This window comes from Paramormyrops kingsleyae, chromosome 13 (genome assembly GCF_048594095.1).
Source record: "Paramormyrops kingsleyae isolate MSU_618 chromosome 13, PKINGS_0.4, whole genome shotgun sequence".
Lineage (NCBI taxonomy): Eukaryota > Metazoa > Chordata > Actinopteri > Osteoglossiformes > Mormyridae > Paramormyrops > Paramormyrops kingsleyae.
Genome location: NC_132809.1, coordinates 20,312,867 through 20,338,786, shown reverse-complemented (window position 1 = coordinate 20,338,786; position 25,920 = coordinate 20,312,867). Strand labels below are relative to the sequence as shown.

The 25,920-nt window shown below is 45.9% G+C and overlaps 1 protein-coding gene across 6 annotated transcripts in view; it reads right to left on the bottom strand.

The window, feature by feature from the left end:
- Positions 1–25,920, bottom strand: part of LOC111846646 (diacylglycerol kinase zeta-like) — a 106,241-nt gene that overhangs the window by 18,399 nt on the left and 61,922 nt on the right. For 4 of the 6 annotated variants that reach the window (XM_072698375.1, XM_072698372.1, XM_072698377.1 and 1 more), the window contains 23 exons: positions 25,523–25,591; positions 24,925–24,996; positions 24,489–24,605; positions 24,105–24,176; positions 22,973–23,068; positions 22,198–22,280; positions 21,107–21,167; positions 20,527–20,640; positions 20,171–20,311; positions 19,257–19,335; positions 18,948–19,003; positions 18,785–18,847; positions 18,456–18,529; positions 17,906–18,017; positions 17,503–17,702; positions 15,881–15,981; positions 13,385–13,464; positions 12,813–12,857; positions 10,891–10,960; positions 9,370–9,410; positions 9,018–9,211; positions 7,647–7,745; positions 5,819–5,932 (listed from right to left, as the gene is read on the bottom strand). In XM_072698375.1, coding sequence (XP_072554476.1) covers positions 5,819–5,932; positions 7,647–7,745; positions 9,018–9,211; positions 9,370–9,410; positions 10,891–10,960; positions 12,813–12,857; positions 13,385–13,464; positions 15,881–15,981; positions 17,503–17,702; positions 17,906–18,017; positions 18,456–18,529; positions 18,785–18,847; positions 18,948–19,003; positions 19,257–19,335; positions 20,171–20,311; positions 20,527–20,640; positions 21,107–21,167; positions 22,198–22,280; positions 22,973–23,068; positions 24,105–24,176; positions 24,489–24,605; positions 24,925–24,996; positions 25,523–25,591 — 2,153 coding nt within the window. The remainder of the gene's footprint in view (positions 1–5,818; positions 5,933–7,646; positions 7,746–9,017; positions 9,212–9,369; positions 9,411–10,890; positions 10,961–12,812; positions 12,858–13,384; positions 13,465–15,880; positions 15,982–17,502; positions 17,703–17,905; positions 18,018–18,455; positions 18,530–18,784; positions 18,848–18,947; positions 19,004–19,256; positions 19,336–20,170; positions 20,312–20,526; positions 20,641–21,106; positions 21,168–22,197; positions 22,281–22,972; positions 23,069–24,104; positions 24,177–24,488; positions 24,606–24,924; positions 24,997–25,522; positions 25,592–25,920) is intronic. The other 2 variants (XM_072698373.1, XM_072698374.1) reach the window with 2 other exon arrangements.

The window sequence follows — 25,920 nt, the reverse complement described above, 5'->3', positions numbered from 1 at the left end:
CCAAATGTGTGCTCCACAGTGAGATTCTGGTCTGCAATGTGCTGCCACGAAGAAGTATGCTCTACAGCGAGACTCTGCATTGCGATGTGCTGTCGCCCAGAAGCGTGCTCTACAGCGAAACTCTGATCTGCGATGTGCTGATGCCCAGAAGTGTGCCCTACAGCGAGACTCTGCTCTGCGATGTGCTGCAGGCCAGAAGTGTGCCCTACAGCGAGACTCTGCTCTGCGATGTGCTGCAGGCCAGAAGTGTGCCCTACAGTGAGACTCTGCCGTGCAATGTGCTGTCACTCATTTCCCAGTGTTTCCTGCATATGGAATGGGGGAGTCATGGACATTTATTTGTGTGAATTTGCCAACATAAAAACTCCCAAATTGAGTACGGTATATAGTCAATCAAGGCCATTTTTCAAAGTAATAGTGAATCATCTTTTTGATTTTGTCATTTTGCTATATGACAGTGGCTAGACCTCCTGCAAGCCTGTACTCAATAAATAGGAGATGGAAAATTAATGTCAGTAAATAAAGTACATACAGTGTTTACAAAGGTATACACATAGAGAAAACCACGAGGTGCTAGATGATTGGGCAAACAAAACGTGAGAAATCCCACAGAGGCCTTTACCTGACAGAAGCTCTGAAGCTCACAGAAATCATCACCCAACAGACTTAGTTAAATCTTTCCAGTTGACTACCTTGGTGAGGGGCAGCAAAACAGCGGCATGCACTTGCCAGGTTGTGATGTTTGCGCTTCCACACATGTGGGGAAAATTTGTCAACCTAATAAACACTGAGAAGCTCCACAGCTAAATAACATCCCTGCATGATGTGGAGCCAACGACACAGAGGCTCTATCCTGATGCTGAGTAGCAGTGCAGTAATTGGATGATGGACAGAGAAAATACATCATCATTTTAACAAATAATTTATTTTGATTTTAATATGGTATTCATACCCTTAGCCTGTTTCACTAGAGCTTGGAGTCATTTAGAGACTCTGACACAGCATATCTTAGAGTGTTTCTAGAACATTACATTTTAACTCATTTTGCAGTATTTTTTCATGTTTAATGGCAATAATATTTCTTTCTTTCTTTGTTAGATTACCACTTACACAGGATTTATAATTCTGAGTTGGTTTTGTGTTAGTTTAAATGAAAGGTTTTTTCAGATCAAGTTAAGAGTGTGCGGGGAAAATATAGATAGGATCTGGAAAAAAGAACTGATAACCTATTTCCTGTCACTGCTCAAAAGCGTGCATTTGCCTTTCAAAAAAAACCCTTTAGCCAGGCCATTATACAAGTCAACAATTTCAAGCAATTCCAAAGTGCTGTCCTGATTAAAAGTGGCGTTCTTCCCCCATGGTGGGGGTCAGGAGGGGGACAAAGCCCTCAGTGAGGGACTGCTGCTCATTTTTGGATCATTTGAATAATCTTAATTTCACTCACAAAAGGGAAAACAAAGCATACTTCCATCAATCCTGTCTTTCGTTCCCGATTATAACGGACCTTCTATGTAGATCACTCTGACACAAGGTGATTAAGGGGTATTCATCTCGCTAAACACAAAGTTGCAGCCCCTGTCACTGCGCTAAGTTTTTATCTGTGGGAAAATATAAAACCCCAAATGAGACGCAATGCACAAGACAATTTATAAGTTGTCAGGGAAGAACAGCGTGAGGCTTCTCCTGGCAACACATATGTCTGTGTGCGGACACACTGTGGGTAAAGGCAGCTGAGTGTCAGGCAGCAGAACCTCACTGCTTTCTGTGTCTGAAGCATGAGGGAGCAGGTCGAATTGTGACTGGGGGTCCTCCAAGCAGCACACTTAATTAACGGTTGCCATGGTGATTCAGTCTGAAGGTGAAGTGTGATGCAGAGATGTGCAGAGGATCACACAGGCTGCATAGGAACAGCGTCCGTGACACAAGGTTTCCAGCTGCACGACACGGGACTGGCGTCAGAGCAAGGTTATGAAACAGATCGATTTGATGGCCAAGATACGGGGAGAGTGATGGAGGGGGGTCAGACGTGCTCAAGGTTCACAGAACTCAAAGTAAAGCACAGAAAGAGTACAGTACAAATAAACAGGGCTGAAGCGGAAAGAGTGGCCGGAGGGATTTGGAAAGCTCTGCTGAGATCTTGCTCTGCTGAGATCTTACGAAGGATGCCCAGGTTTCTTCACAATGTAATTGAAAAACCGAAAGGAAGGAAACTAAATGGGCAGATTTTGAGCAGGAACAGGGCTTACATGTGGTCAGTTTTACGAGCTGTTAGTGCTACACTGTCCTGGTTCATTCAGCTAGAAAAGGAAACCATTCACTTAAGTGCTGAATCAGCCAAACATCAATGCAGACATTCCAACCAAAGGCTTAAAGCTCCAACAGACACACGTGCGGCAACAAAATGAAGCTTTTCTTGATTTCATTTCAGAACATACTATTCCTGTCCCTGCTGCCAAAAAAGCTTGAGGAATTGTAAGAGAAGGTTTGTTTGTTCACGGGTCACCATGAAAAAGAGTGGGTCAGCAAAGGATGGATGGGATAGCTGGTCTCTTGCCTGAGTGACAGACTGAATCTAACAGCGGCTGTGTGTGATTTTAGGCCAAGCCTTCAATGTGGCCACAAAAACAAAGGATCATGAGAGAACGACGCCCAGCAAAAGAGTGGGGCTGTGATGACTGAGTGTGGTGCCAGACGGCGACGTGAAAGGCAGCGATGCTGAGTGGCCAGAGCCTCCTACAGCTCCCCCCCAATGGGGCACCTGCCTGCAGATAACACAGATGTCAGAAAGTCACATGGGCCACATTAGCAGCCGCATTAGAGCCGGACTAAATATCAAGGGCCAGCAAGCAGCTTCATATTTCACGGTACATTCAATTCTGAGAGGCAACTCGGACGCTACCGTAACCATTAAATACAGTGCCATGCCGTTTACTGTTCCTGGTCTGCAAACAGAAAGAGATTCCGTGCAGGCAACGGCCGGAGGAACCAGAAGGGCCAGCTGATACTGTACCGCTGTGGCCATATGGATGCAGGGAAGAAGGCAGCATGAGGCCTAACCAGAGAAAGGGCAGAGGAGCGATGCAGGCTGCTGTGACCCCCCATGGTATGGGGCCTTATCAGAAAGGGCACCTAGTCAGGGGGCAGCACTGGGTGGAGGGCTAGGGTGTAGCCCAGGTTGTGTGCCACGCCCACTTATTAACCACGTGTACAACCCCGATTGTGACCAGCTGTTTTCTGTCAGTTTGATTCATCCAGTCAGTCCATGTCAGAGTCTGTAACCCCAGTGGCCTGTACTACGAAGCGGGGTTACTGGATTATCGGGGTAACTTGTCGGATTTAAGGTACCACAGTTTAAATGGACTTAATATTCGTTCACTTACATTTTGCCCAGCCTACCTTAAATCCGACAAGTTACCCCGATAAGCCAGTAACCCCGCTTCGTAGTACAGGCCACTGGGGTTACAGACTCTGACATGGACTGACTGGATGAATCAAACTGACAGAATGTCAGTGACATTTTTATGTTACATGTTTCTGTGTCCTGCATTTGGAGTGATTCCAAATAAACCCTTCAATCCTGATTCCTCGTCTCCCCATTCCTGCTTCAGTGTCCAGCAATCATAACAGTAATGGTGACTAAAGGGTGTTATTTCATGTCTAGAGGGCTCTAATAATGTTAAAAATTGTAGTTAGATGGTCGTAAACAGGTTTTCTATGGTTTAACTACAGAAATATTCAATTTATAAATAAAGAATCCTAGTTCGCGGAAATTCAGTTATCGCGGTAGAGTCTGGAACTGATTAACCGCAATAAATGAGGGCCGACTGTAATTGTGTTAGCCTGGCTAAAATCGGACTTTTAAAGTACATGTAAACATGTTAGTCCGACTGAAATTGTACTAAATCGAATTTCTCAAAATCGGACTAAGATACTCAGATAATGTGATTGGGAATCGATTTACATCTGCATGTACACGTTCAATCGGACTCAAACCCTCAAACTGGCCTAGGTGCTCTGTGCATGCCTCACAGTCCCTCTCCCTGGGCTTTGACCCAGAAGTAATACAAAAAGCCAGTACACAGAAGAAGCATGGAGCATAGCAGAGGACATACAGCATGTATGAAATGTACAGTACTGTAAAGTTGTCCAATTCACTGCTTAACTAAAGGGCGCTTTTCCACCGCACCAGGTACTGTATTTTGGAGCTTTAAGAAGGTACCAAAAGTACGGTACTTCAAGGTGTTGGTTTTCCACTGCCGTAAAAACTGGTACCTGTGCCGAATGACATCACAACACGAGGCAGGATATTTTGTAGGCTACTGAATTCAAAAAATGGCTGTGGTAGGACTTGACGACATGCAATATTAATACCGACATCGCATGTTATGCACATCCAATTCTTACATTGCTAGTCAGCTACATTAAGATCAGGCTTTACGTTCAATTTATGAATATTAAAGTGCAGTGAGTTTAAATCTCGGTAAAACGTTTATACTTAAAAAAATAGCAATTTTTTTGCAATTTTAGGGCAATTTTAATTATTATTCATTTTCAAGATTATCTAGCATATGTTTGAAAATCAGTTTAAAATTTACCTCCACTGCTTTTGCATGAGCACTGCATACGTTTTCTGAGACGATCATAATTATTATCATTCTTGCAGTTTAAATCAACCTAGACAGGTTTGTGAGAAATTCATGTTTTTTGTTTCATAAATACCCCAATATTTATTAAAATAAAATTGCAATATTTGAAAAATGTCCAATACTTTGCCATCATAGTATATTATACAAAATATTTTATTTCTTTTTATGCTATCCTGATCTTGTTGTATCTCTTCTGCCAACCAGACTGCAATTAAAGCATGTGTGACTTAATTTGTCCACACATCCATTATTATAAATTTTATTATTTTTACGTCTGTGACGTAATAGGTCAACTGGAAAAAGCCCAATACTATCAAGCTGAAAGGAGCCATATTGCACATACTGTAGTGGAGTCGGACATATTTCAGTCATTAAATCGATTCCCATACCATGCATGTATACTGGGACAAAGACAGTACAGACGCTCCTCTACTTACGAATGAGATACGTTCCGAACGGACGCTCGTAATCTGAAATGTTTGTAAATCGTTATTCAACATCATTTTAAGGGTATACACAAGTACAAAAAACTAGGATGCTGGGAGTACGCACACTGTGCTGCTGCACGACAGGAGTAGCGGGCAGAAGTCATACTAGGCGGAATTGGCGCGCAGAAAAAAATACAAAATTAGTTGCAGACAGGAAACGGGAGCCCGATGAACACAATTCGGACTTAAAGTCCTCTTCGTTCGTATGTCTGAAAGTTCGTAAGTTGAAAGTTTGTAAGTAGAGGAGCGTCTGTATTAAGTGGTGTAGTTGAGCTATAACTGTAGCTCGACTTAGCTGTGCATGTAAATGTACCGACAGAAGCATACACCATGGCAGCTTAGAGATGCCGATTAACTGCATGTGTACCTTTGGACTGCAGAAGGTAACCAGGGTGCTCACAGTTTATATCAGGGGTCTCCAACTCCGGTCCTGGAGAGCTACTATCCAGTAGGTTTTCTGTCCCACTTGGCTTCTGAAGAGCCACACCTGCTCCTGGTATTTACCTGAGAACAGGTGTGGCTCATCAGAAGCCGGGTATGATAGAAAACCTACTGGATAGTAGCTCTCCAGGACCGGAGTTGGAGACCCCTGGTTTATATGTATACACTTGCATGTTGTTCATCCATCCAGTGAGAGGCAGTACTGAGCAGCACCGCCATCATGTGACCCAGGGCCCAGCTCACCTGCAGGGTGACGGCACGGGCGATCGTGGTGGGTCGCCATGCGTTGGAGCCTCTGCCACTGCGCTGTCGCTGGAGATGCGCTTCCGCTGTGTGGCCTTCTGCAGTTCAAGGATCCTGAAAGAGATTAGGCTGGACTCAGAGACTGGGGGTGTAACCACGGGAACACACAGCAGAGGGACATGGCCACAGGAATACATGAGAGGATGAGTGACTATGAGAAAATGCCCAAAACAGAGCAGCAGCCTTTCATTCCGCAGAGTCTGTGAGCCTGGAAGGGCTGCTTTAGAGGTCATCAGTACCCTTTTTCGCTCTGGACAGCCTGGCCCATGAAGTTTGATGCGAAAAAAGGACAACAGAAAAGCACGTTCCCCCCCCCCTGAACTCCCCCTCACTGACATTGCCATCTCAGCAGCCTACAATGGTGGGCTCATCTGGAATTCCTGTCTGGAGCCATTTGCCCCATTTAGCTAATTGCTCCCAAGCCCTAACAGCTAAAACTGGCATATAACTCCTTTTCACTAAAATTGTGAGGAAAATCACAACCAGCATGTGTCACAGCAATGATCACCTGTAAAAATATGTGATTTATTGTATTTACTGTAAGAGTAGAAAAGGACAGGCTCCTGTCAACAATGTGCATCTGTGAACAAATCCAGGGAAAATGAAGGTCCATTCATTGCGAAATGATGGCAAGTTTAGGTTCATTTGCTTTGATAATAACAAGTGGGACACAGTTTGCACCTTCCTCCCCCGCTGCACCCCCGCCTCTACCCCAGCCATAGTCGATAGGCTTCCTTTCCAGTGTCTGTTCCTGCTATGGTGATGGCTCTTTATCTGCAATTAACACCTTTTCACAGTCAGCCTAAGCAACTTGTGGGGGGGGGGGGAGGTACTTCCCCAGGGAACGTATTGGACGTGGTCCTCCAAATGGGTGTGTCTGATGTTTTACTGGGACACACCGAGGGCCACACCAACTGCTACACTGAGGGCTACACCCAGGGTCACACCGAGGGCCACACCAACTGCTACACTGAGGGCTATACCCTGGGCCACAGCGAGGGCTATACCCAGGGTCACACCGAGGGCCACACCAACTGCTACACTGAGGGCTATACCCAGGGCCACAGCGAGGGCTATACCCAGGGTCACACCGAGGGCCACACCAACTGCTACACTGAGGGCTATACCCAGGGCCACAGCGAGGGCTATACCCAGGGTCACACCAACTGATATACCCAGAGCCACACCAACTGCTACACTGAGGGCTATACCCAGGGCCACAGCGAGGGCTATACCCAGGGTCACACCGAGGGCCACACCAACTGCTACACTGAGGGCTATACCCAGGGCCACAGCGAGGGCTATACCCAGGGTCACACCAACTGATATACCCAGAGCCACACCAAGTGCCACACTGAGGGCTATACCCAGGGCCACAGCGAGGCTATACCCAGGGTCACACCAACTGATATACCCAGGGCCACACCAAGTGCCACAGCGAGGGCTATACCCAGGGTCACACCGAGGGCCACACCAACTGCTACACTGAAGGCTATACCCAGGGCCACAGCGAGGGCTATACCCAGAGTCACACTGAGGGCCACACCAACCACTACACTGAGGGCTATACCCAGGGCCACACTGAGGCTATACCCAGGGCCACACCAAGCGCCACAATGACGGCTTTATCTAGGGCCATGCCAAGGGCCACACAGAGGACCATACTCAGGGTCTCAGACAGGCTGGACCCCAAAGTGCCATCAGCAGAAAGCTGGAAAAAAACCAAGATGGACAGGCATCCAGCAGTGAGAGAAGAAGAGACAGATACCTCTTTCTGACAGGAAAGCGGAAGCCAGGGTGGGAGGAGAACAGTGACTTCCTGTGTCGCTGAGCAAGCACCTCGCTGTCTGAATGTGGGCTGGTCGGGCTGGAGGGGGGCGTGGTGAGAGGAGTGGGATTGGACAAGAGTGGAGAGTGAGGGGGGCCAGGAAAGCCGGGGGCAGGAGAGCAAGGGGGGACAGCAGAATGAGGGGGGGCAGGAGAGCGAGTGGGAGGTTAGGAGAGTGGGGGGGGGGGGGGGGGCAGGAGGGCAAGGGGGAGGCGGGGGGGAGCAGGAGAACAAGGGGGACAGGAGAGTGGGGGGGGGGGCAGGAGAGTGGGGGGGGGGCAGGAGAGTGGGGGGGGCAGGAGAGTGAGGGGGGGCAGGAGAGAGGACAGCAGTTCAGTCATAAGTCAAGTGGGAGGTGCTGGGGGCCGTCAATGTTCCTGAAGACAACACGATTCAGGCATGTGGTCTGTGGAAGCTTGGGGCTGTGAGGCTGGGGACTGTGAGGCTGGGGGCTGTGAGGCTGGGGGCTGTGAGGCTGGGGACTGTGAGGCTGGGGGCTGTGCAGCTCGGGACTGTGAGGCTGGGGGCTATGCAGTTTGGGGCTGTGTGACTCAGCAGTAGGAGCCCCCCACCAGTTTGGATCTTTTATTATGAATTCCATTTCGAGCCTGGGCAGGCGCCAGCGTGAAAGGCCTCAGCTGCCCCAGACACGCACACCCCCGTCTGCCCTGAAGACTTCAAAATGCATCCTTTCCACAGCTGCAACAGGAGGGGACTGTGGCCAGAGTGATGGCAGCCAATACGGGGTCCCCCCCCAGCCATTCTAATGTCTTTTTCAGGGCCTGGACTCTATGGAAGGTGCTGCCTCTGAATGCAGGTATTTTCAGGTAACCATGGCTACCAGCCCTTGTTAAATGCATGTAATATGTGACTGACTCCTCCCACAGTGAGAGGCTGTAGGCTGGGCTTTGGTTACTTCCATACTATGGTTAGAGAGCAGAATGCCAGCGTGAGAGGCCTCCCTTTTGTTTTGTTTATTTGAAGTAAAAAGAAAGAAAAATCCAATTCGGTTCTTAACAGATAATATACCAAACGTTCATTTTTGCAGATTTTAGATGCACTTATCATTCAATAAGGCAACAATTGGCTTATTGCCTTATTTAAAGATGTGGTCAAACATCTCCTGCTTAAATACAATACAACCCAAAAATACAGTAAAACATTTAAAACAGTAAATGGGTTCACATACTATACATGTGCTTGTGCACACATAATCACTTCATTAAAGGTGCCTGCAAATTCATTTAAATGTGATTAGGCTTCTACTGAGAAAAGATCAAGATTTATTTAATAGCATTTAACAGCACTTACATGGGGAGAGGGGAGGCAGGCGGAGAAGAGGATGACGGAAAGGCAAACTGGCGCGTTGGGCCTGGGTACTCTGCCGAGGAGTCGACGAGATCGGGCATGCCTGGGGAGGTGCCCACTGTCTCGGTGATGACCAGCTCCGGGTCGAGGATGAAGAGTTCATCCTGTGAGATCTCTGTGACGTAGTTCAGGTGTTCCTGGAAATTACCAGTACAGAGGTCACAAACGGAACACACTTACCATTAAACTGTGGATATTTTAACCTCTCGGGCTGCATAATTGCAGACTGAAAACACAAGTCCCTGGGACCCTGGGCAGGGTAGGGGCTCGGAAGAAGCTGCAGTTATGAGCTTACCTGAGCACGATCTATTCTATAAAATCGATCAGCAGTTGTAGCTACAAGCAGAAAGAAAGACAGCACAATATCAGGCATGAGTCATTGAAACAGTGAACAGCTAATAGCTTGAGCACCATAAACACATTCCTATGGGTATAAAACAATAAGAATAAATGTTCGAGCTCATCCCACAGCTACTGGGCCCATACAGAAACAGGACAGGCTTAGAGAGAGCATGGTGTGAGAACACAACCCAAAAGTCTGAAATCAAGTGTGCCAATGTACATTTCATTTCTTAATTTAATTTCTGCCCACTGAGCTCGGCTGAGTAAATGCATTCCTTCTCTGTCTTAGATGCGAGTTTAAAACCTCAGGGTTGGGCCACTCTGACAGTCCTCACCCAGCTTCCAATGACCTGCAGGCAGCGCCATGTGGTGCAGCTGTAGCGGACAGGAGGAACCGCTAACATTTCAGAGCTGGGATCTGGCAGAGAGAACCTATTGTCCTGAGTAATGACATTCAGCTTCCGGCCACTAGAGGGACAGCTTCTGAATTACAGAGGGTCCGTATCATAGTCCCGTATCAGAATGTGGCATTAAGCAGAAAAACCCAACTCAAGTCATGTCCTTTATGATGCCCTCCAATGGGTTACCCTGCCCTCGGGGCACATAACAGGATTCGATATAGATTTAAAGATAAATGAACTAATTAAAATCAAATCAGACTCTAGAATTAATTTCTTCTGTGATTCTTCTCTCTTTAAATTTTTTACAACGGTTTATTAGACCTATAAACACTCCCTAGCACTGAGGAACACAGTTTTACTACAGTACACTAGGGACTGGGGAAAGGCTACGCCAGTCAACCTTAACGTAGCAAACCACACTCCACACTGCACTAGGGACTGGGGCTAACTCTAACAGCAACCCCCATGCTCACCTGACCATTAAAAATGGGGGGGGGGGCACAGATGGATGAAAACAAGCCATACTAGCGCAAGCTTCCCTTACATGCTTAGTCTTACATTAGGGACCGACCTTCCTATTGAGACCATGTCAATCTTTTTGCATGCTCTCTCACAGTCTGCGGTGTGTGTGCAGTTTGCATGCTCTCTCACAGTCTGCGGTTTGTGTGCAGTTTGCATGCTCTCTCATAGTCTGTACTGGTGTCCTCCCCAGCCCAAACACATGTGCATTAGGCAAACTGGTTTCTAATTTCCCTTTGCACCTGCATCCCGTCTGAGGTATCCCCTGCTCTGACCCAGGCTTTTTGAAATAGGCCCCAATAGTGATAGCGACAATTTTCTACTTTAACTGACCTTTACTTAAGTGCCATACAAATGCTGTTATGTTGACAAACAGGATTCATGGATTTCATTGGGCAATGAACTAATGAATTATGAGGACAACGAACTAATGAACAATGAAGTAACTTTGGGATCAACAGAATATGACATCAGTGATGCAGTTCATGCAAAAGAGAGACTGAGGCATAAATATCTATTGTAATTCAGTCAGGCCTTTTATAAACAATGCTTACAGTCTAAGAAACACCACTTTGGTGAGAGTTTCTGCGAGGACAGGGTCTTCAGTTTTGTACCATCTCCTTCCTGGGGACAAAAAAAAACACAGGAATTAAATACTCTGCTGCTCGTTTAAGGCCAAAGGCAAAACAAGACCCTGGAAATGCATGAAAAGGAACTCTGCTTTGGATTTCATTGGAAAATCCAAAGCTTTTGTTGAAGGACACCCAAGGTAGATCTTCAGTTTGCTGTGTTCCACTGGCTGAATTTAAATCTTATTTTCTCACTCCATTATCATGACCTCTATTGCTTTATACAGCAATGCTGCATCCACTGATGAAAAACTTTTATGGTGATAATTTAGCAAGTTTATGTAAAGCTGTCAACAGAAACCAGAACCTTCAGAGCACAATAATCTTAGTCTGAGCACATCTGTACTACCAGACATATCTGAACAAGGACAGATACATGTGGTAGAAGGCAGTGCTGTTTCACTCTCTCTTCTCATTCAGTAGTTTCCACCAGCACTGAAAGGACAATGAAATAAGGGCTCCCACAAGAAGCACCACTCCTGGCGGGGCAGGACGCCACAGTCTGACATCGAACACGGCAGCTATACACAGCAAAGTCACCACACATGCACTGTGACACCACAGGGAACAGCCATGCCTGACAGGTTCAGACAGGACACGATCCAATTGCGCACATACACACGTACGGCATGCTGACATGTGCCGTGTGATCGGGAGACTTGGCACTTAGCAAGGAATTGGAACTCTTTGGGCATTTTTCCACTGCACCAGGTACCGTACTTTTGGTACATCAAGAAACATACAGGATATTATATATAGGACATTATAGCGCAGGGGGTTTAAGCTCGCTAGAACATTTTTACTCTGTCATAGAAATAAATCCTGCAATTTTAATTATTATTCCTTTTATAGATTATCTAAGGTAGTGTAATGCTGGGCAGATCGAGGCATCGCGCGAGCAACAAAGGACGAGGAGACTTGCTTGTCGGAATAGAACACGCTCTTCGTTATAGTCTTCATTATAGGACTATAATGGGCACCTAACAAGCACAAATCCCAAATATAACAGCGGAAACACAAGGTGGTCAGACGCCAAACTGTAAGGTAAACACGCCGTGGGGAATTTATACAACCTAAAAACACACAAGGATCGGGAAACATACATGCCACAAAATTTAAAAATACTTTTTAAATTTCTTGTCATGCCATCCTGTTCTTCCGACCAGATCTCAATTAATTTCTTTTTACTCCGTTTATCGTTTTCTTAGTTCGTAACTTTTTTTAAGATTGCAATTGTATTGTGGTCAAAGACAGTCAACCAAATCGACAAAGAAAGCGTTTCAAGACTCACCCCCCCAAACTACCAAAGTAGTACCCCAGCTGGTTTGGCACTTTTGGTACTGGAACTTTTGGTACTGGTAGCCCAACCAGAAAGATAATGGAAAAGGGAAAGTACCAAAAGTACCGTATCAAAAGTACAATACTTGGTGCGGTGAAAAAATGCCCTTTATGTATGTGGCTGCTTGATAAAGGATGTGACGGGAACATGGTGAGATTATCAGCTATAAAAGAGATTATGGAAGCTATAATCCAAGTACATCTCAGCGTCCATCTGATTTTCCTAACGTAAGCAATCTGCTGTCAGTGCTGGCATGTGCAAAATAATTTACAGCTTCAACTTACAGTGCAGATGTTAGACTGCACGGGACGTGTCTCACTGAGCTCATGTCACATCAGATTGCTAGACATTATACTGTTTCTTCACAACTGCTGGTGCTGCCCTATGCTTTCAGCATCTGCCTGGGATGACCTGCTGCCCTTCGCTTTCCCTGGAATCAGCCTGGTGTGGGCATGAGGTGTGTTTTCTTCCAGACAGTGACACAAGCTCCACCAAGGCCTTCACAAACCTGCAACGCCAGCCGCTGGAAAGACGGGTGAACCGATACAATGTCCTGGGGGAAACACCACATTATAAAGTCATTTGAGCGAGTGGTGGAGTTAAACGCAGATGGCTGTTTGCTGGCAGGGGTGATGGCTGAGATTGGCGGCAATGACAGTGAGTCAGTGGGGAGGGATGCTTGGAAACTCAAAACTATTGTGCAGTGGCAGAAGGAACAGTAATATTCAGACATACAAGTGATCATTATTATATCTATCATTATCATCAAAGGGAGGAGCAGTGGAGGTTTTCATTGAAATTAACATGGATAAAATCATTAGTTGAGGGCACATCTGAGCCTTTAATCACATACAAATTTCATGCACCATTTAATGCATTTTTTTACAGTCTCATTAGAAGAGTAGAGGGACACAAAATAGGAGAACATCTGTGAACATCTTACAGCTCCCCATGCACAACTGAAGACACCTCCCCCTTTCTGTGGCTGTCCCTTGAACCTGGCAACGTGTCAGGCGGGCGACAACATGGTCTGGTTGCACGCTTTCTCAGAATGATGCAACACTCCTCAGCCAGACTCACCTCCTGCAGCCTCTCGATGTGCAAGCGGCATGTTTCCAGGTCACTGTCCCCAGGGATGACAATCAGCCCCAGGGGGATTGCTGTCAGACAGAGAGAAGAATAAGAAGTAAATTCCGATGCGGAGGGAGTAAAATAGACTGGAAAAGGGATTCCCATAAACACCTTTACACTTATATAGCTCATACTTCTGGACAGTTAACATTGAACAATTGAGCAGGGCTGGACAGTATCTAGCCTAGCAGTTAGAAGCAGATGAACGGATTGAGACACCTTTAAATGCACATTTAGAAAGAATTAAGCTTTCAGGATAAAAAGAAGATTGAAACACAGACAGAAGATTATATTTCTCGGCTCAAAGCGCCCATTTGAATCAGCGTCTGTGTTATCCAAATAAAAAGGTGACAGTTAGAAAAGATTCACTCACTTTGGAAAGAACTCACAACCAGTGATGAACTTCACATTAGTCACCTGAGCTTGAGATTTCTACAGTATACTCACTACTGCGGTCATTTTATTATTGCTATAAAAGCCGAGAGGTGGGTGAGGAGGTACAGATACGCTTATTTTCCAAGGCAGATGTGGTCATCAAAATATGCACCGTTGCCAAGCAATGCCAAAAACAAGCAGCACCAAAATTAATTCAGGTTTCTCCTTTGCTGCTCTACCTACAAACGTTACACTCTGATGTTAGGGTCTTAAAAACCGAGACCCACCCAGAAAGCAAGAAGTGAGATGGCAGGAAACAAGGTCTCTCATTTTTTTGAGAAGATCCAAAAGGAATTCCCCTGCTCACCTATCTGACTACGACTTCACAAAAACCTGCGCATGCACACTTGCTTGTGCTGACACCTAGTGTTAAGTTCTCCCTTGGCTGAACTTTAACTTCAAACATGAAAGCAGTTTAAGATCATGCTTTCCAGTTGCATGGGTACACAAGGATTAAGCAAAATCCATCACTTATCTTTGTACGGGTGGTAGGATGACAGGAACCCGGTGCCCATCCTGGGCAGCACAGGGCACATGGCCAAGGTACGCCCTGGATGGGTGGACTGAGCAAAATCTTTGCACTTAATTAGTCTGCATATTTTCCTGCACTTCTTCCAGTAAAAAAGGTGAACTAAGGCTTTAAGAGAGGATTACATATACATTGAAACATGTTACCAGTCCTGTGGTTACAGGAATTTTAGTCCTCCTACAGCTTTCAGAAAACTGCTAGACACTCAAAAATGACTGAGACGTTGTGCTGTCAAATAAGTAAGTTCCAGAAAATTTAGTTTTACAACATGGCCTAGGACAACATTTGGGTCTGTTTAAGGGGTGGTAGTTATTTACAGTATGAGTGAATACCGAGGGCAACAAGCTTCCAAGTCCTAGCCGAATGCAATCTTCTTTATGTGGAAAAATGCTAATGTGTTAAAAAGGGTAGAAGACAAAACAACCCAAAATTCTGGAATGATCACAATCCAGATTTAGTTTGTTGCTATATGACTTTCAGTCCATCATTAGCATATAGCTATATGATTCACAGTCCAACTTTAGCATTTTGCTGTAAGATTCATTATCAGATGTTTGCATATCGCTGTGACATACAATCAAAATTTAGCATATAGCCATATGATTCACAGTGCAGTGTTGGTAGCAATGCAGATGCTGTACTGTTCTGTTGAGGCAAAGATGGAGGAGAAGCTCTCCATTCACCAGTCAGTCAATGTTCTTACCCTAACCTATGGTCATGAGCTCTGGGTAATGACCGAAAGAATGAGATTGCGCATACAAGCGGCAGAAATGAGTTTCTTCCACCGGGTGTCTGGGCTCAGCCTTAAAGATAGGGTGAGGAGTTCAGACATTCAGGAAGGGCTCAAAGTAGAGCCGCTGCTCTTCTGCATCGAAAGGAGCCAGTTGAGGTTGTTCAGGCATCTAACTAGGATGCCTCCTGGATGACTTCCAGGGAAGGTGCTTGAGGCATGTCCAACCGGGAGGAGGCCCTGGGACAGACCCAGGGCACGCTGGCCTGGGAACGCCTTGGTATTCCCCTGGTGGAGGTGGAGGTGGCTGATGAGAGGGTTGGCTGAGCATCACTGCTTAGACTGCTGCTCCCACGATCCAACCCCGGATAAGCAGCAACTTTAATGCCCTTTTTCACTGCCTAGCCTTTTATGAAACCAAACAATTGTCACTCCAGAAAAACCAACTGACAGTGGGACAAAAGACATGAAGAGACCATAAACTAACAGAGTATGTCAGAAGATTAGGATCTAAACAGAAATATCAACCTGTCTACCTGTCTATGTACTTCATATTCAGGTGCTACAATGCAAAGGGCTTAGAGGGTGGATTGGGAGGGTGGGACTTGGGGCAGGGCTGAGGGGCAGGGCTGAGGGGCAGGGTTGAGGGGCAGGGCTGAGGGGCAGGGTTGAGGGGCAGGGCTGAGGGGCAGGGTTGAGGGGCAGGGCTGAGGGGCAGGGCTGAGGGGCAGGGTTGGGTGAGCGTACTCACAGGCTTCTTTCAGCTTCTCCTTGTCGTAATGCAGGGCCTCATAGTCGTGCATGCTGATGCGATTGACACGGATGCGGAGCCTCTCCGGAATGGGCTGCTGGCTGTGGAGACAGGAGGAGCAGCTGGTGTGATACTGCAGGCTGATGAGTCCCAAAATAGAGGGTTTACAACGACATTTCTAACTGGTCTGACTTCCCAACTCTTACAGATACTAACATTGCATAGAGTAAATTCTGATATCTACCAGACATCACCAGACATCATCATGTCCATTGTTTGGTTATCTGTTTGACTAAATCAGAGTAGAGGGGTTCTGGATCAGATTAACGTCAGCTAGCATTTAAAACCTTCAGCCAACTCACTGTATCTTGGTAATGGATTATCTGGAAATTTTTATCATCGCCGCAAAACTAAAATTATCTGCCTGAACTGTTCCACGTGGAAAAGAGATTGACGTATGGTTGCATTCTTTACCTCATTTACATTTGGATTAAATTCAGTTGTCATGATGGTCACTGTATATCGTTGCAAACGAAGTGCATAAAAAGTACATTTTGCGAAGTTCTGTGTTGTCCATCAGTTTCCATTACTTCAGCAGAACTTCAATAGATTCGCAACATATAAAAACTGCTTGATGGGTTATCTGAAGCCTTAAAGCTAAATCAACAGCCAGTGAACAAAATGTCTGTCAGTAACAAGGAACACAGGAATCGACAGCCAAATCAATGTGCTGGAAAGATAACGAAAGACAGATGGCGAGCTCTAACAGTGAACCATTTTCTGGGGGTGGTGGATACAGATACAAATCCGAAGAGAAAACACAAAATTTACACTTAAATTTCTTTTCAGGTTTTGGTCTGTACATACGTAAAATGATCCTTGCATAATTTTGTACACAAAAACACAACACAAGGGACGTTACCATAAACATGACAACAGGCTGTCAATGTATGTGCTGTGTTGCCTGCAGCCTGTTTTCTGCCCGTCTCCCCACAGATAGGGCTGGAACGTTGCTCTCTCTGATTTATACGGGTACCTTCACACCAGTACCAATCACTTACACTGTGTTTATGTAAAATTAGTGTCTCTCCCAGCTCATTCATTTCGCATGATTTTCTCCACTTGACTTGCACTCTAATAACTGCCATCAGTTCAGCCCACCAAAGATGTGTAGCCTAAAGATGATGGAGTAGACGTCTACACCCCCCACACATGGAGTAACAGGTTTCTGAGCCGATAACACCATTTTCCTTCAGAATCTATAATTGTCTAGAATTACAATGCAGTGTTCTATATAAAAAAATGGGACATCATAATTACTATGATTATCACGGTGATTCTGAAACAAAAAAGTCTCTGTTTGGGTAATTAGTTTTAACTTTAATTAACTTAATTAATTAAAAAGGAGAAGTGGAAGTGGAAGATTTAACTAGAATATCGCCAATGATGGAACCTGATATTAAAATACATCATTTAACATGTAGTACTTTAGTAAAAATAATCACTTACTAAAACAGCTAAACAAATGTCTGTGAGCCACTTTGCACAGTAATGAAATTTCTGTATGACACCAGTGACCTCGTAGTCACAGTACTTCACCAGTGGGAGGCGCTGACACGCACTCATTGAGTAGGGGAATGGAGGTCCTCCTTTTGGTTTTCTGCACCATGTTAGCCTGGTTCCTCAGTGAGATGTGGATGATGGAGGGGGCCAGTTTGCAGGGCTCCCCGTCCACCTGCATGGGGATCGGCTTGTAGGTGGTGAGGGTCACCTCCCGGCACTGGTTCAGGCGCTCACCGTGCCCCCCCACCTGAAGCGTCGCCTATAGCAACACAAGCAGAGGGCTCAGCTTGGACTGACTGAGTGTTCCACAGAAAAAAACAGACGGAAAGCCAAAAACATCAAAACATTCACATCACGGAGTACAGGGAGAGAAATGCTCATTAAACCGGAAAGTTTTTAAGTCAGATTTACAAGTAGAAAGTGTACAGTGTGACACTTGGGAAATACAAGGCCTTTGCATACCAGAGAGGTCATGGTGAATCCGATGACTTCAATGCAGCCGTCGTCGTGCCTCTGAGGCTCAAAGTCATGGTGCTCGCTGGGGTTCCCCCACGGCATGGTGCCTGCGCAGTACCTAACATGGGGCGGGGGCGGGGGGGGGCAACATCCACTGGTGATCAGCCTGAGTCTGCGATTTCACAACACCGGAGCCTGTTTCTGCTCACTAGCCTGCCCAGCGCATTTGGACAGGACCAGATTAAATCAGCCCAAGCATAATGGCAGGAAACCAAATCACTGTACATGCAAAACACAAGGAAATATATTGATTTAGGGGGACTTAGCTTGTTTAGGTAGAAGTTAGGGATTGAAAATACGTTAAGCCACCTTTAGTTAGTGAGGAGCTTCAAGAGAAATGAAGCCAGGAAGCGCTATCATATCATATACGACCCTCAGTTTTTCTGCTGCCTCTAATAACCGGCCTTCATTGAAATAGATGGAGTTGCGAATGCCTGCTCTGGCTTTCACAGACTTGGGATTTTTCCCTGTTCGGCGAAACCCAGGGAGGTCATACCTGGGAATGTTGAGAAACAAGAGGCACTGCAGTTTCAGCTCTTGGACCTTGGAGGTCAGATCCGTGCCGTCGCACTAATGCGGTAGACAAAAAGAACAGATGCTTTAGGCCCCAGAGAGGCACTTGGCTCTGAGGGGCCTCTTCCAGTTAGGAAGATCACCACCTCCACAGCAAAACCAAGTCACCCTGTATTCATGGTCACAAACCCCTGATTGGGAAGTATTGGTAGTTCTTCTGTGTCAAAGTCTGCTTACAGTATCCTTTTATTGAGCCCTTTATCTTTACATTAACACACAGCCTACGATCCTAAGCCAGGATCTTCTACTCACCACAACTTTGATGTGTTTCGCCAGGTCTTTAGAGCTGCCCATTAAGAAATCCGAGAAGGCCGTCTAGAGATCAAAGGCAAAGTGCGAGGTTAACCGTAAATGTCCCATTTCCTGAGAGAGGAAACACATTCATGTTTGTTATTCAATTAGCAGCTCGGCTCACCCCTGCATAGAACATCTTGTTCCGAAATCGGCTGTTGAATTTCTCTGGGTTGGCCTCTGTGTATACAGGTAGAGATAATCGGTCAAGATCATGTCGCAAGCTTTGATTTTATTTCAATATGACCACAGTGTGCAGCAAGGGCAGATGAAGGCCTGAGGTGACAGGGGCCTGAGACAACAAGGATGCAGATCAGCAGGCAATCAAGTATATTATGCAGATTTCAGCATATCAACAACAATACATCATAATACCCAAAAGCTACCATTTTAGTAGACTTCAGTATTCCAGAGGACACCTCACTGCACAAACCTCTCGACTCATGGAACTCCAGGGTGACGTGTGCATCAAAACCAAGGCTGAAGTAGTTATTGAAGACATCAAGCGGAAGCTAGGGCATGAGCACAGAGACAGAAAGGTTAAATAAGGGGTGAATGACTAGGCAGCACAAATCATTTCACAGCCTCTTCACATGGAAGAGCACCTAACCAGGCTTTGAAACTCCACACGGACAGTAATTTTATCATTAAATGTACAGATTAATTCATGCCAACTTACGTTCAAATGGCAGCTGCTTATAGACTGAATGGTGTGGCCTGGCTGTATTTCCTAATAAAAACTAAAACCCCCTTTTAATCATAAAATGATCCCACATCTCTCCACCAGGTAGTGACAGTGAGTGATTAGTTGTTTGGATGGGGGTCGCTGCAGGTCAAGGCCTGTCAGGGAGCCTCATGCCTATGGTTGCCTGTCCGTGTCAGATGGTGCCATTCACTGCTGCTGGCGCTCTGCCACCCTTCCCAACACACAGGGCCACGTCTTTTGGGTTCAAGGGAAAATAGGTCAGGAGCTGAAAGTGTGCTGCATCAAGGCCCGCCTGTGTGACAGTGCTACACTTCCGTGCCGTCACCCCGCGGAGAGAGCATGCCGCATGACTGCTGAGTGCCCCGGCATCCTGCAATCCGCTTGTAGCCCCCTGATAAGGCTTATCAGCAAGTCCAGATATCAAGGCTCTCTCTTCCCCTGACAGTCATTGTCGGAAATTTATGGAGTTTCATTTCAGAGACACTGATTCAGAATGTTTGAACTGTCACAGGGTCGGCAGATGCAAGACTGCTGCAGCATATGACAGTATTTACGTGTATGAAGACATAATCAGGGAGACAGACTGCTTTTGGAGAGAGATACAAGAAATCCCCCTCCCTCAGAGTGGGAGACCAACCCACCTTGTCTGTCTGCTGCTCATCCTTCTCCTCCTGGCTGGCTTCCAGGTTGGGCTCCACGATGAGGTTCCATCGATCCAGCTGGACAATGTTCCCATCCTCCACATGCGACAGGATTTTAGACACAGGCTCATCAGTGTACCCCTGTGATAAAAGTTTCCAGTGAACAGCCCCTTCAGAGTCCATACAGAGACATTCTGTCAAAAGGCCAGCTCATGCTGCGAAGTGGTTGACAAGAGCAATTCTCCCCAGCATCAGGTTTCAGAAATACAGCTACTATGTGATCAGGTCTTGTTTAATGTCCAAATGGGAGCCCTTGTGCAGTGGCCATTGCCCAGGAAGGAGGCCACACTACTCACACCGCCCCAGTTGAGCGTCCTGGCCAGGTCATTACCGGTCCCTAAGGGCAGCACTGCAACAGCTGGCTGGGGATTCAACTGAAGCTGATCCAGCGTGGATAAGATCCACCCAACCTGCAGGCAAAAGGGCTGCCATGTAACGTTTCACACAGCTCATCCATCAGCATCATTCACTCCAAAGGAGAGACCCCATTTCAGCACAAGCAGCCTTTCCAGGAGGTGCCCAGGGTGTATTAACGAAAAAGTCAGAGCAAGAAAAAAAACAGCGTTTGCTAGGGGGAGAATCAGGCATGACTGTATTATTTGTACAGTATATTAAGTTATGAAACCAAATAACTCCCTGGCTGTACAAACAGCACAAGCAGTCAAGATTAGGAAGAGGCTGGCAGGCAGGCGCCCAATGTTAGCAATTTTGGTAGCGAGCGCCTGACAGAATGGCCACATCTACACTGCTCCTGCTGCCTGCATGAGCTCCCAGGAGTCAGCTTACCGCCTGAATTTGGGGAAAAAAAACTATTTGCAGAGCTTCGGGTTCTCGGTCGGTGAGAAGAGAGAAACCTTCAAAAGTGGCCATGCTTACCGTTCCGTCGCCCCCGCAGGCCAGGATGCGCAGGTTGTGCACCCGACGATATAGCTCCAGGCTGCAAATGGGGAGAGAGCCTCTAACAACGGCTTGATATCATGCTCAATGCTAACAAAACGTTACTCTGCCTTCCAAGAGGGGTATTCCCCCTTAATGACTTCACAAGGAATGTAATATAACATATGGAGAAAGTCAGGGTTTCTTACTACCTGGTGGCAAAATGGGGGCTCAGTGGGTTGCTTGTGGTTGGAGGGATGTGAGGTTGAATCCTGCCACTGCCTCTATGTGTGTCTTAACATTTCTGACATTGATGTGAAACTGGCATATTTGAATTGCCCATAGTGTGCATGTATGTGTGCCCTGCAATGGGCTGGCACTCTATCCAGACTGGCCCCAGTCCATGCATGTGTTCTGATGGATGTTTTTTCAGATGAATCAGTTTAATCCACACCACCACAGGAGGAGAGATCACAGCGTGATGATCTCATGACAGTAAAATGCACAAGCGTTTGCACAGGCATAGTAACCATGCGTGAAATAATGAGGCACTAGCTACTTGTTTCAGCTTTGTTTGGCTGAATCAGATGGGTTATCCACCTCTAAACCTAAGAAATGTGACAGATGGAAACAATAGTGCAGAAGTTATTCTCTTAAAACAAGTCTACTGTGATTAAACAACCCACTGGAGTTTTTGATTGTTTCTAAAATGTCAATGTGATAGCCAACTGACTGTTTCCCATTAGGTAAGCAGCACCAAACCCCAGGTGGGCCCCAGTCCATCACAGGGACCTCATACAGAAACCCAAAAACATGTATTTCACACTGTGTAAGGCAGCGTAAAGGAGAACATGCACAAGACGGTGTGCCAAGAGAGCCACACTGATGACCCCCTGGATGCCAAGCAAGGGCCAGCCAAGACATCCAGTGGAAATCATAACCTTACCTTCAAGAAAATCTTGGAAATTATCATTAAAATTAAGCCATGACTGGTTTAAATATAATTTTTAATATAAATTTAATATAAATGCTACAGAATAGTTACCTCAGGGTAACCGGTCAAAAATGAGGTAAAAGTGTCATGGATTTACCCATCTTTAGGTCCTCCCTGGCTCAGGTCAAAAACTTGCCGGGGGTTGAGATACCACATGAAGGACTGAATTATTTTAGCTCCCTGCAATGAGAAAGCGAGTTCAGAAATCAACAGAGCTCCTGTGTCACCATGGAAGCAGCCCCTGGCAATTCAGTGGTTTAAATTACATTTGACTTCTGTTTAAACAAAATGGAAACTCAGAATTTGGGAAACATTCTCTTCCTGTCAGGTTTCAAACTCAAGGAAACTGTTCAACAATATACAGTACCAATTTCTATTAACAGCATGTACCAATAACATTCCAAGTTCACACAGCTCCACCATATGCAATATTTATATACAGTATACGTATAAAGAAAATCATGAACAGCTGCATTGTTCAGTGAATACAGTGCAAAACCAAATAAATTCTAATCATACATGTCTTACCACTGTGGGGACACAGAGCAGTCAGCTTTGAAATGTTCATTAAATTAGCATTGGACTAGCAGTGGAGATTTTTCCTTCTGTTCTAATCAATAGTTAATCCTCAGTCCCCTGTCTGCTTCTGAATCTGCTCGATAAATCCAAGTATTTTGCAGCACTGGAGGCCAGACTGACATTCTACTTTACAGGATTATGCTAGAGACCGAATGCAATCACAGATGCCAAACTGGCAGGGTATATTTCTGCAAATCTCTCGCTAAGGCTAAATCTTTGACTGAATCAAGCAAAAACATTCAGCTTTTGGCATTACCCAGGTCCTCTGACACATTGAGTCATTGTGGGCTTACCTGATTTCCTCCACTCTTTGGGTTGACAAACACAAGCAAAGGTTTCATAAGCTGCGAAGGGATAGGCCTCACGATGAAAGGCTTCCACCGCGTCTCCTTTAGGGGTGCAGAGGGGAAGTGTCAGTGTTACAACACAGGTGGCTCATATTGAGTGAACACTGACACTACTTCAAATCCCATAGTGAGTGCTTACTGTTATTGTTACTATTCCTATAGTGAGGGCACACTGATGCTTAGTCACAGGTATTCCTATAGTGAGGGCACACTGATGCTTAGTCACAGGTATTCCTATAGTGAAGGCACACTGATGCTAAGTCACAGGTATTCCTATAGTGAGGGCACACTGATGCTTAGTCACAGGTATTCCTATAGTGAGGGCACACTGATGCTTAGTCACAGGTATTCCTATAGCGAGGGCACACTGATGCTAAGTCACAGGTATTCCTATAGTGAGGGCACACTGATGCTTAGTCACAGGTATTCCTATAGTGATGGCACACTGATGCTTAGTCACAGGTATTCCTATAGCGAGGGCACACTGATGCTAAGTCACAGGTATTCCTATAGTGAGGGCACACTGATGCTAAGTCACAGGTATTCCTATAGTGAGGGCACACTGATGCTAAGTCACAGGTATTCCTATAGTGAGGGCACACTGATGCTTAGTCACAGGTATTCCTATAGTGAGGGCACACTGATGCTTAGTCACAGGTATTCCTACAGTATAGTGAGGGCACACTGATGCTTAGTCACAGGTATTCCTATAGTGAGGGCACACTGATGCTTAGTCACAGGTATTCCTATAGTGAGGGCACACTGATGCTAAGTCACAGGTATTCCTATAGTGAGGGCACACTGATGCTTAGTCACAGGTATTCCTATAGTGATGGCTATGACCTATGCCACACCTGGTGCAAATGACCTGGTCTCAGTCGTTTTTAAAACTAACTATAGCTTTATCTGCAACAGGCAGAAGATAACACAGCAGCTGTGACTTTCCAGTAATGCCAGTGAGGCACTCTGCCGTGCGAATGTGAAGATTTAAAAAAGCCACCATGTTCTAATGCTTTGCATGAAGGATTTTTTCACAGAGACTATTAGGGTACATATATTAATGACCCCCGAAACACACCTCTGCACCCTTCTTGCTGGACTTGCGCTTGAATGAGGTCCGTTTCTTCTTCTTGCTTGACTTTAGTGAGCTCTAAAAAAGGAATCAAGATCAGTTGGATCTGTAATGACTTACACAGACCTGATAAAGAAAATCAGCTGAGAACATGCATCAAGTTAATTTATCTTTCCAATGTTTGCTTGCTTTAAATGAGAAATTGTACCAAATGCTACTTTTCTCTCACAAAAGTTATTTTGATGTTCTTGTATACAATTCAGTAAGGTAAGGCGAGCTCAGATTGTGTATGTATGCATCTACTGCCCTCTGCTGGTTAGTTGAGCACATTACTGCAATCAGGGTCTGCGGTCAGTGTCACAAAAAACGGTCTGGAAGGCCTGTAGGTACCTGAGGCCTGCGGACATGAATTATCCAGGTGGGGGGCACGATGACAGCGGCATGAGCCCCCAGAGAGCATGTCTCCTCTATCTGCTGCAGCATGAAGCATGTGACCTTGTTGTGATACTGTGTGGAGGGAGTAGACTCAAATGTGATGTAAGCAAGATCTTCCGGTCCCCAAACTGTCATTACATTCAGCCAGACATGCCACCAGAATACTATGGAACGTACTGTAAAATTCACCATATCCTCATTATTATTAATAGTACTGTTATGTCATTGCTAATTACTTTATCCATAGTGATTTACAATTTTTTTATATATATTATTTTTCTGGATATATTAGCCACAAACCCCCCATTTATCAGCCTCTATCTGCTAGGGGTCCATCCCCCTAACCATGGTTCCACCTGCTGCCCTTGTGAGGTTCACCCAGCTCACTTACTGCCTGTTTGCACCACGAACAGCTGATGGCCACAATTTCTTTACTGTGGAAAGCAAATTTCTGCTGGAAGCCCTAGAAAAAGAGGAATATCACATCACCTTCAGTAAGCTGAGTGAGACACGTGTACTGCAATGGCAGCGTAGCCCTGGCAACAGGTATGGCTGTACCGCTGGCAGTTAAACACAGTGTACCTGCCCTAGGGTCAGGCACAGCTGTGCCGCAGGCCATTTTAAGCAGTTTACCTGCCCTGGGACCAGTCACGGCTGTGCCATGGGCCGTTAAACGCAGTTTACCTGCCCTGGGGTCAGGCACAGCTGTGCCGCCGGCCATTTTAAGCAGTTTACCTGCCCTGGGACCAGTCACGGCTGTGCCATGGGCCGTTAAAGGCAGTTTACCTGCCCTGGGACCAGTCATTGCTGTGCCACGGGCCGTTAAACGCAGTTTACCTGCCCTGGGACCAGTCACGGCTGTGCCATGGGGCGTTAAACGCAGTTTACCTGCCCTGGGACCAGTCACGGCTGTGCCATGGGGCGTTAAACGCAGTTTACCTGCCCTGGGACCAGTCACGGCTGAGCCGCTGCTCGTTAAAGCAGTTTACCTTTCCACATTGTTTACACTTGCCCTCCTGACGCCTCCTGTGGACCCAGTGGTGCCGGACAACAGTGGGCTGAAATGCACACAGTAACATCAGTAAGTCACACTGGGTCATTCAGACACGACAAATGCTTTCTGTTCCCATCATGCAGAGATATGTGCAGTATGGTAACCTACAGCTGTCACATTTCCTGCATATATTTACCTAGGATATTTACCCATTCCCTTCACAGTCTAATTCCTTACATAGGTAATGTAATTCCTTACATAGGTAAGTATTATAATCTGTAATTTCAGACCCTGAAAAGACCTGACTCTTTCCTGAAATAGGAAGTGAGAGAAAAAGCAGGACAGATGTATAGATGGAAAATAATGAAGCAAAAGCTGACAGGAAGAAAATTA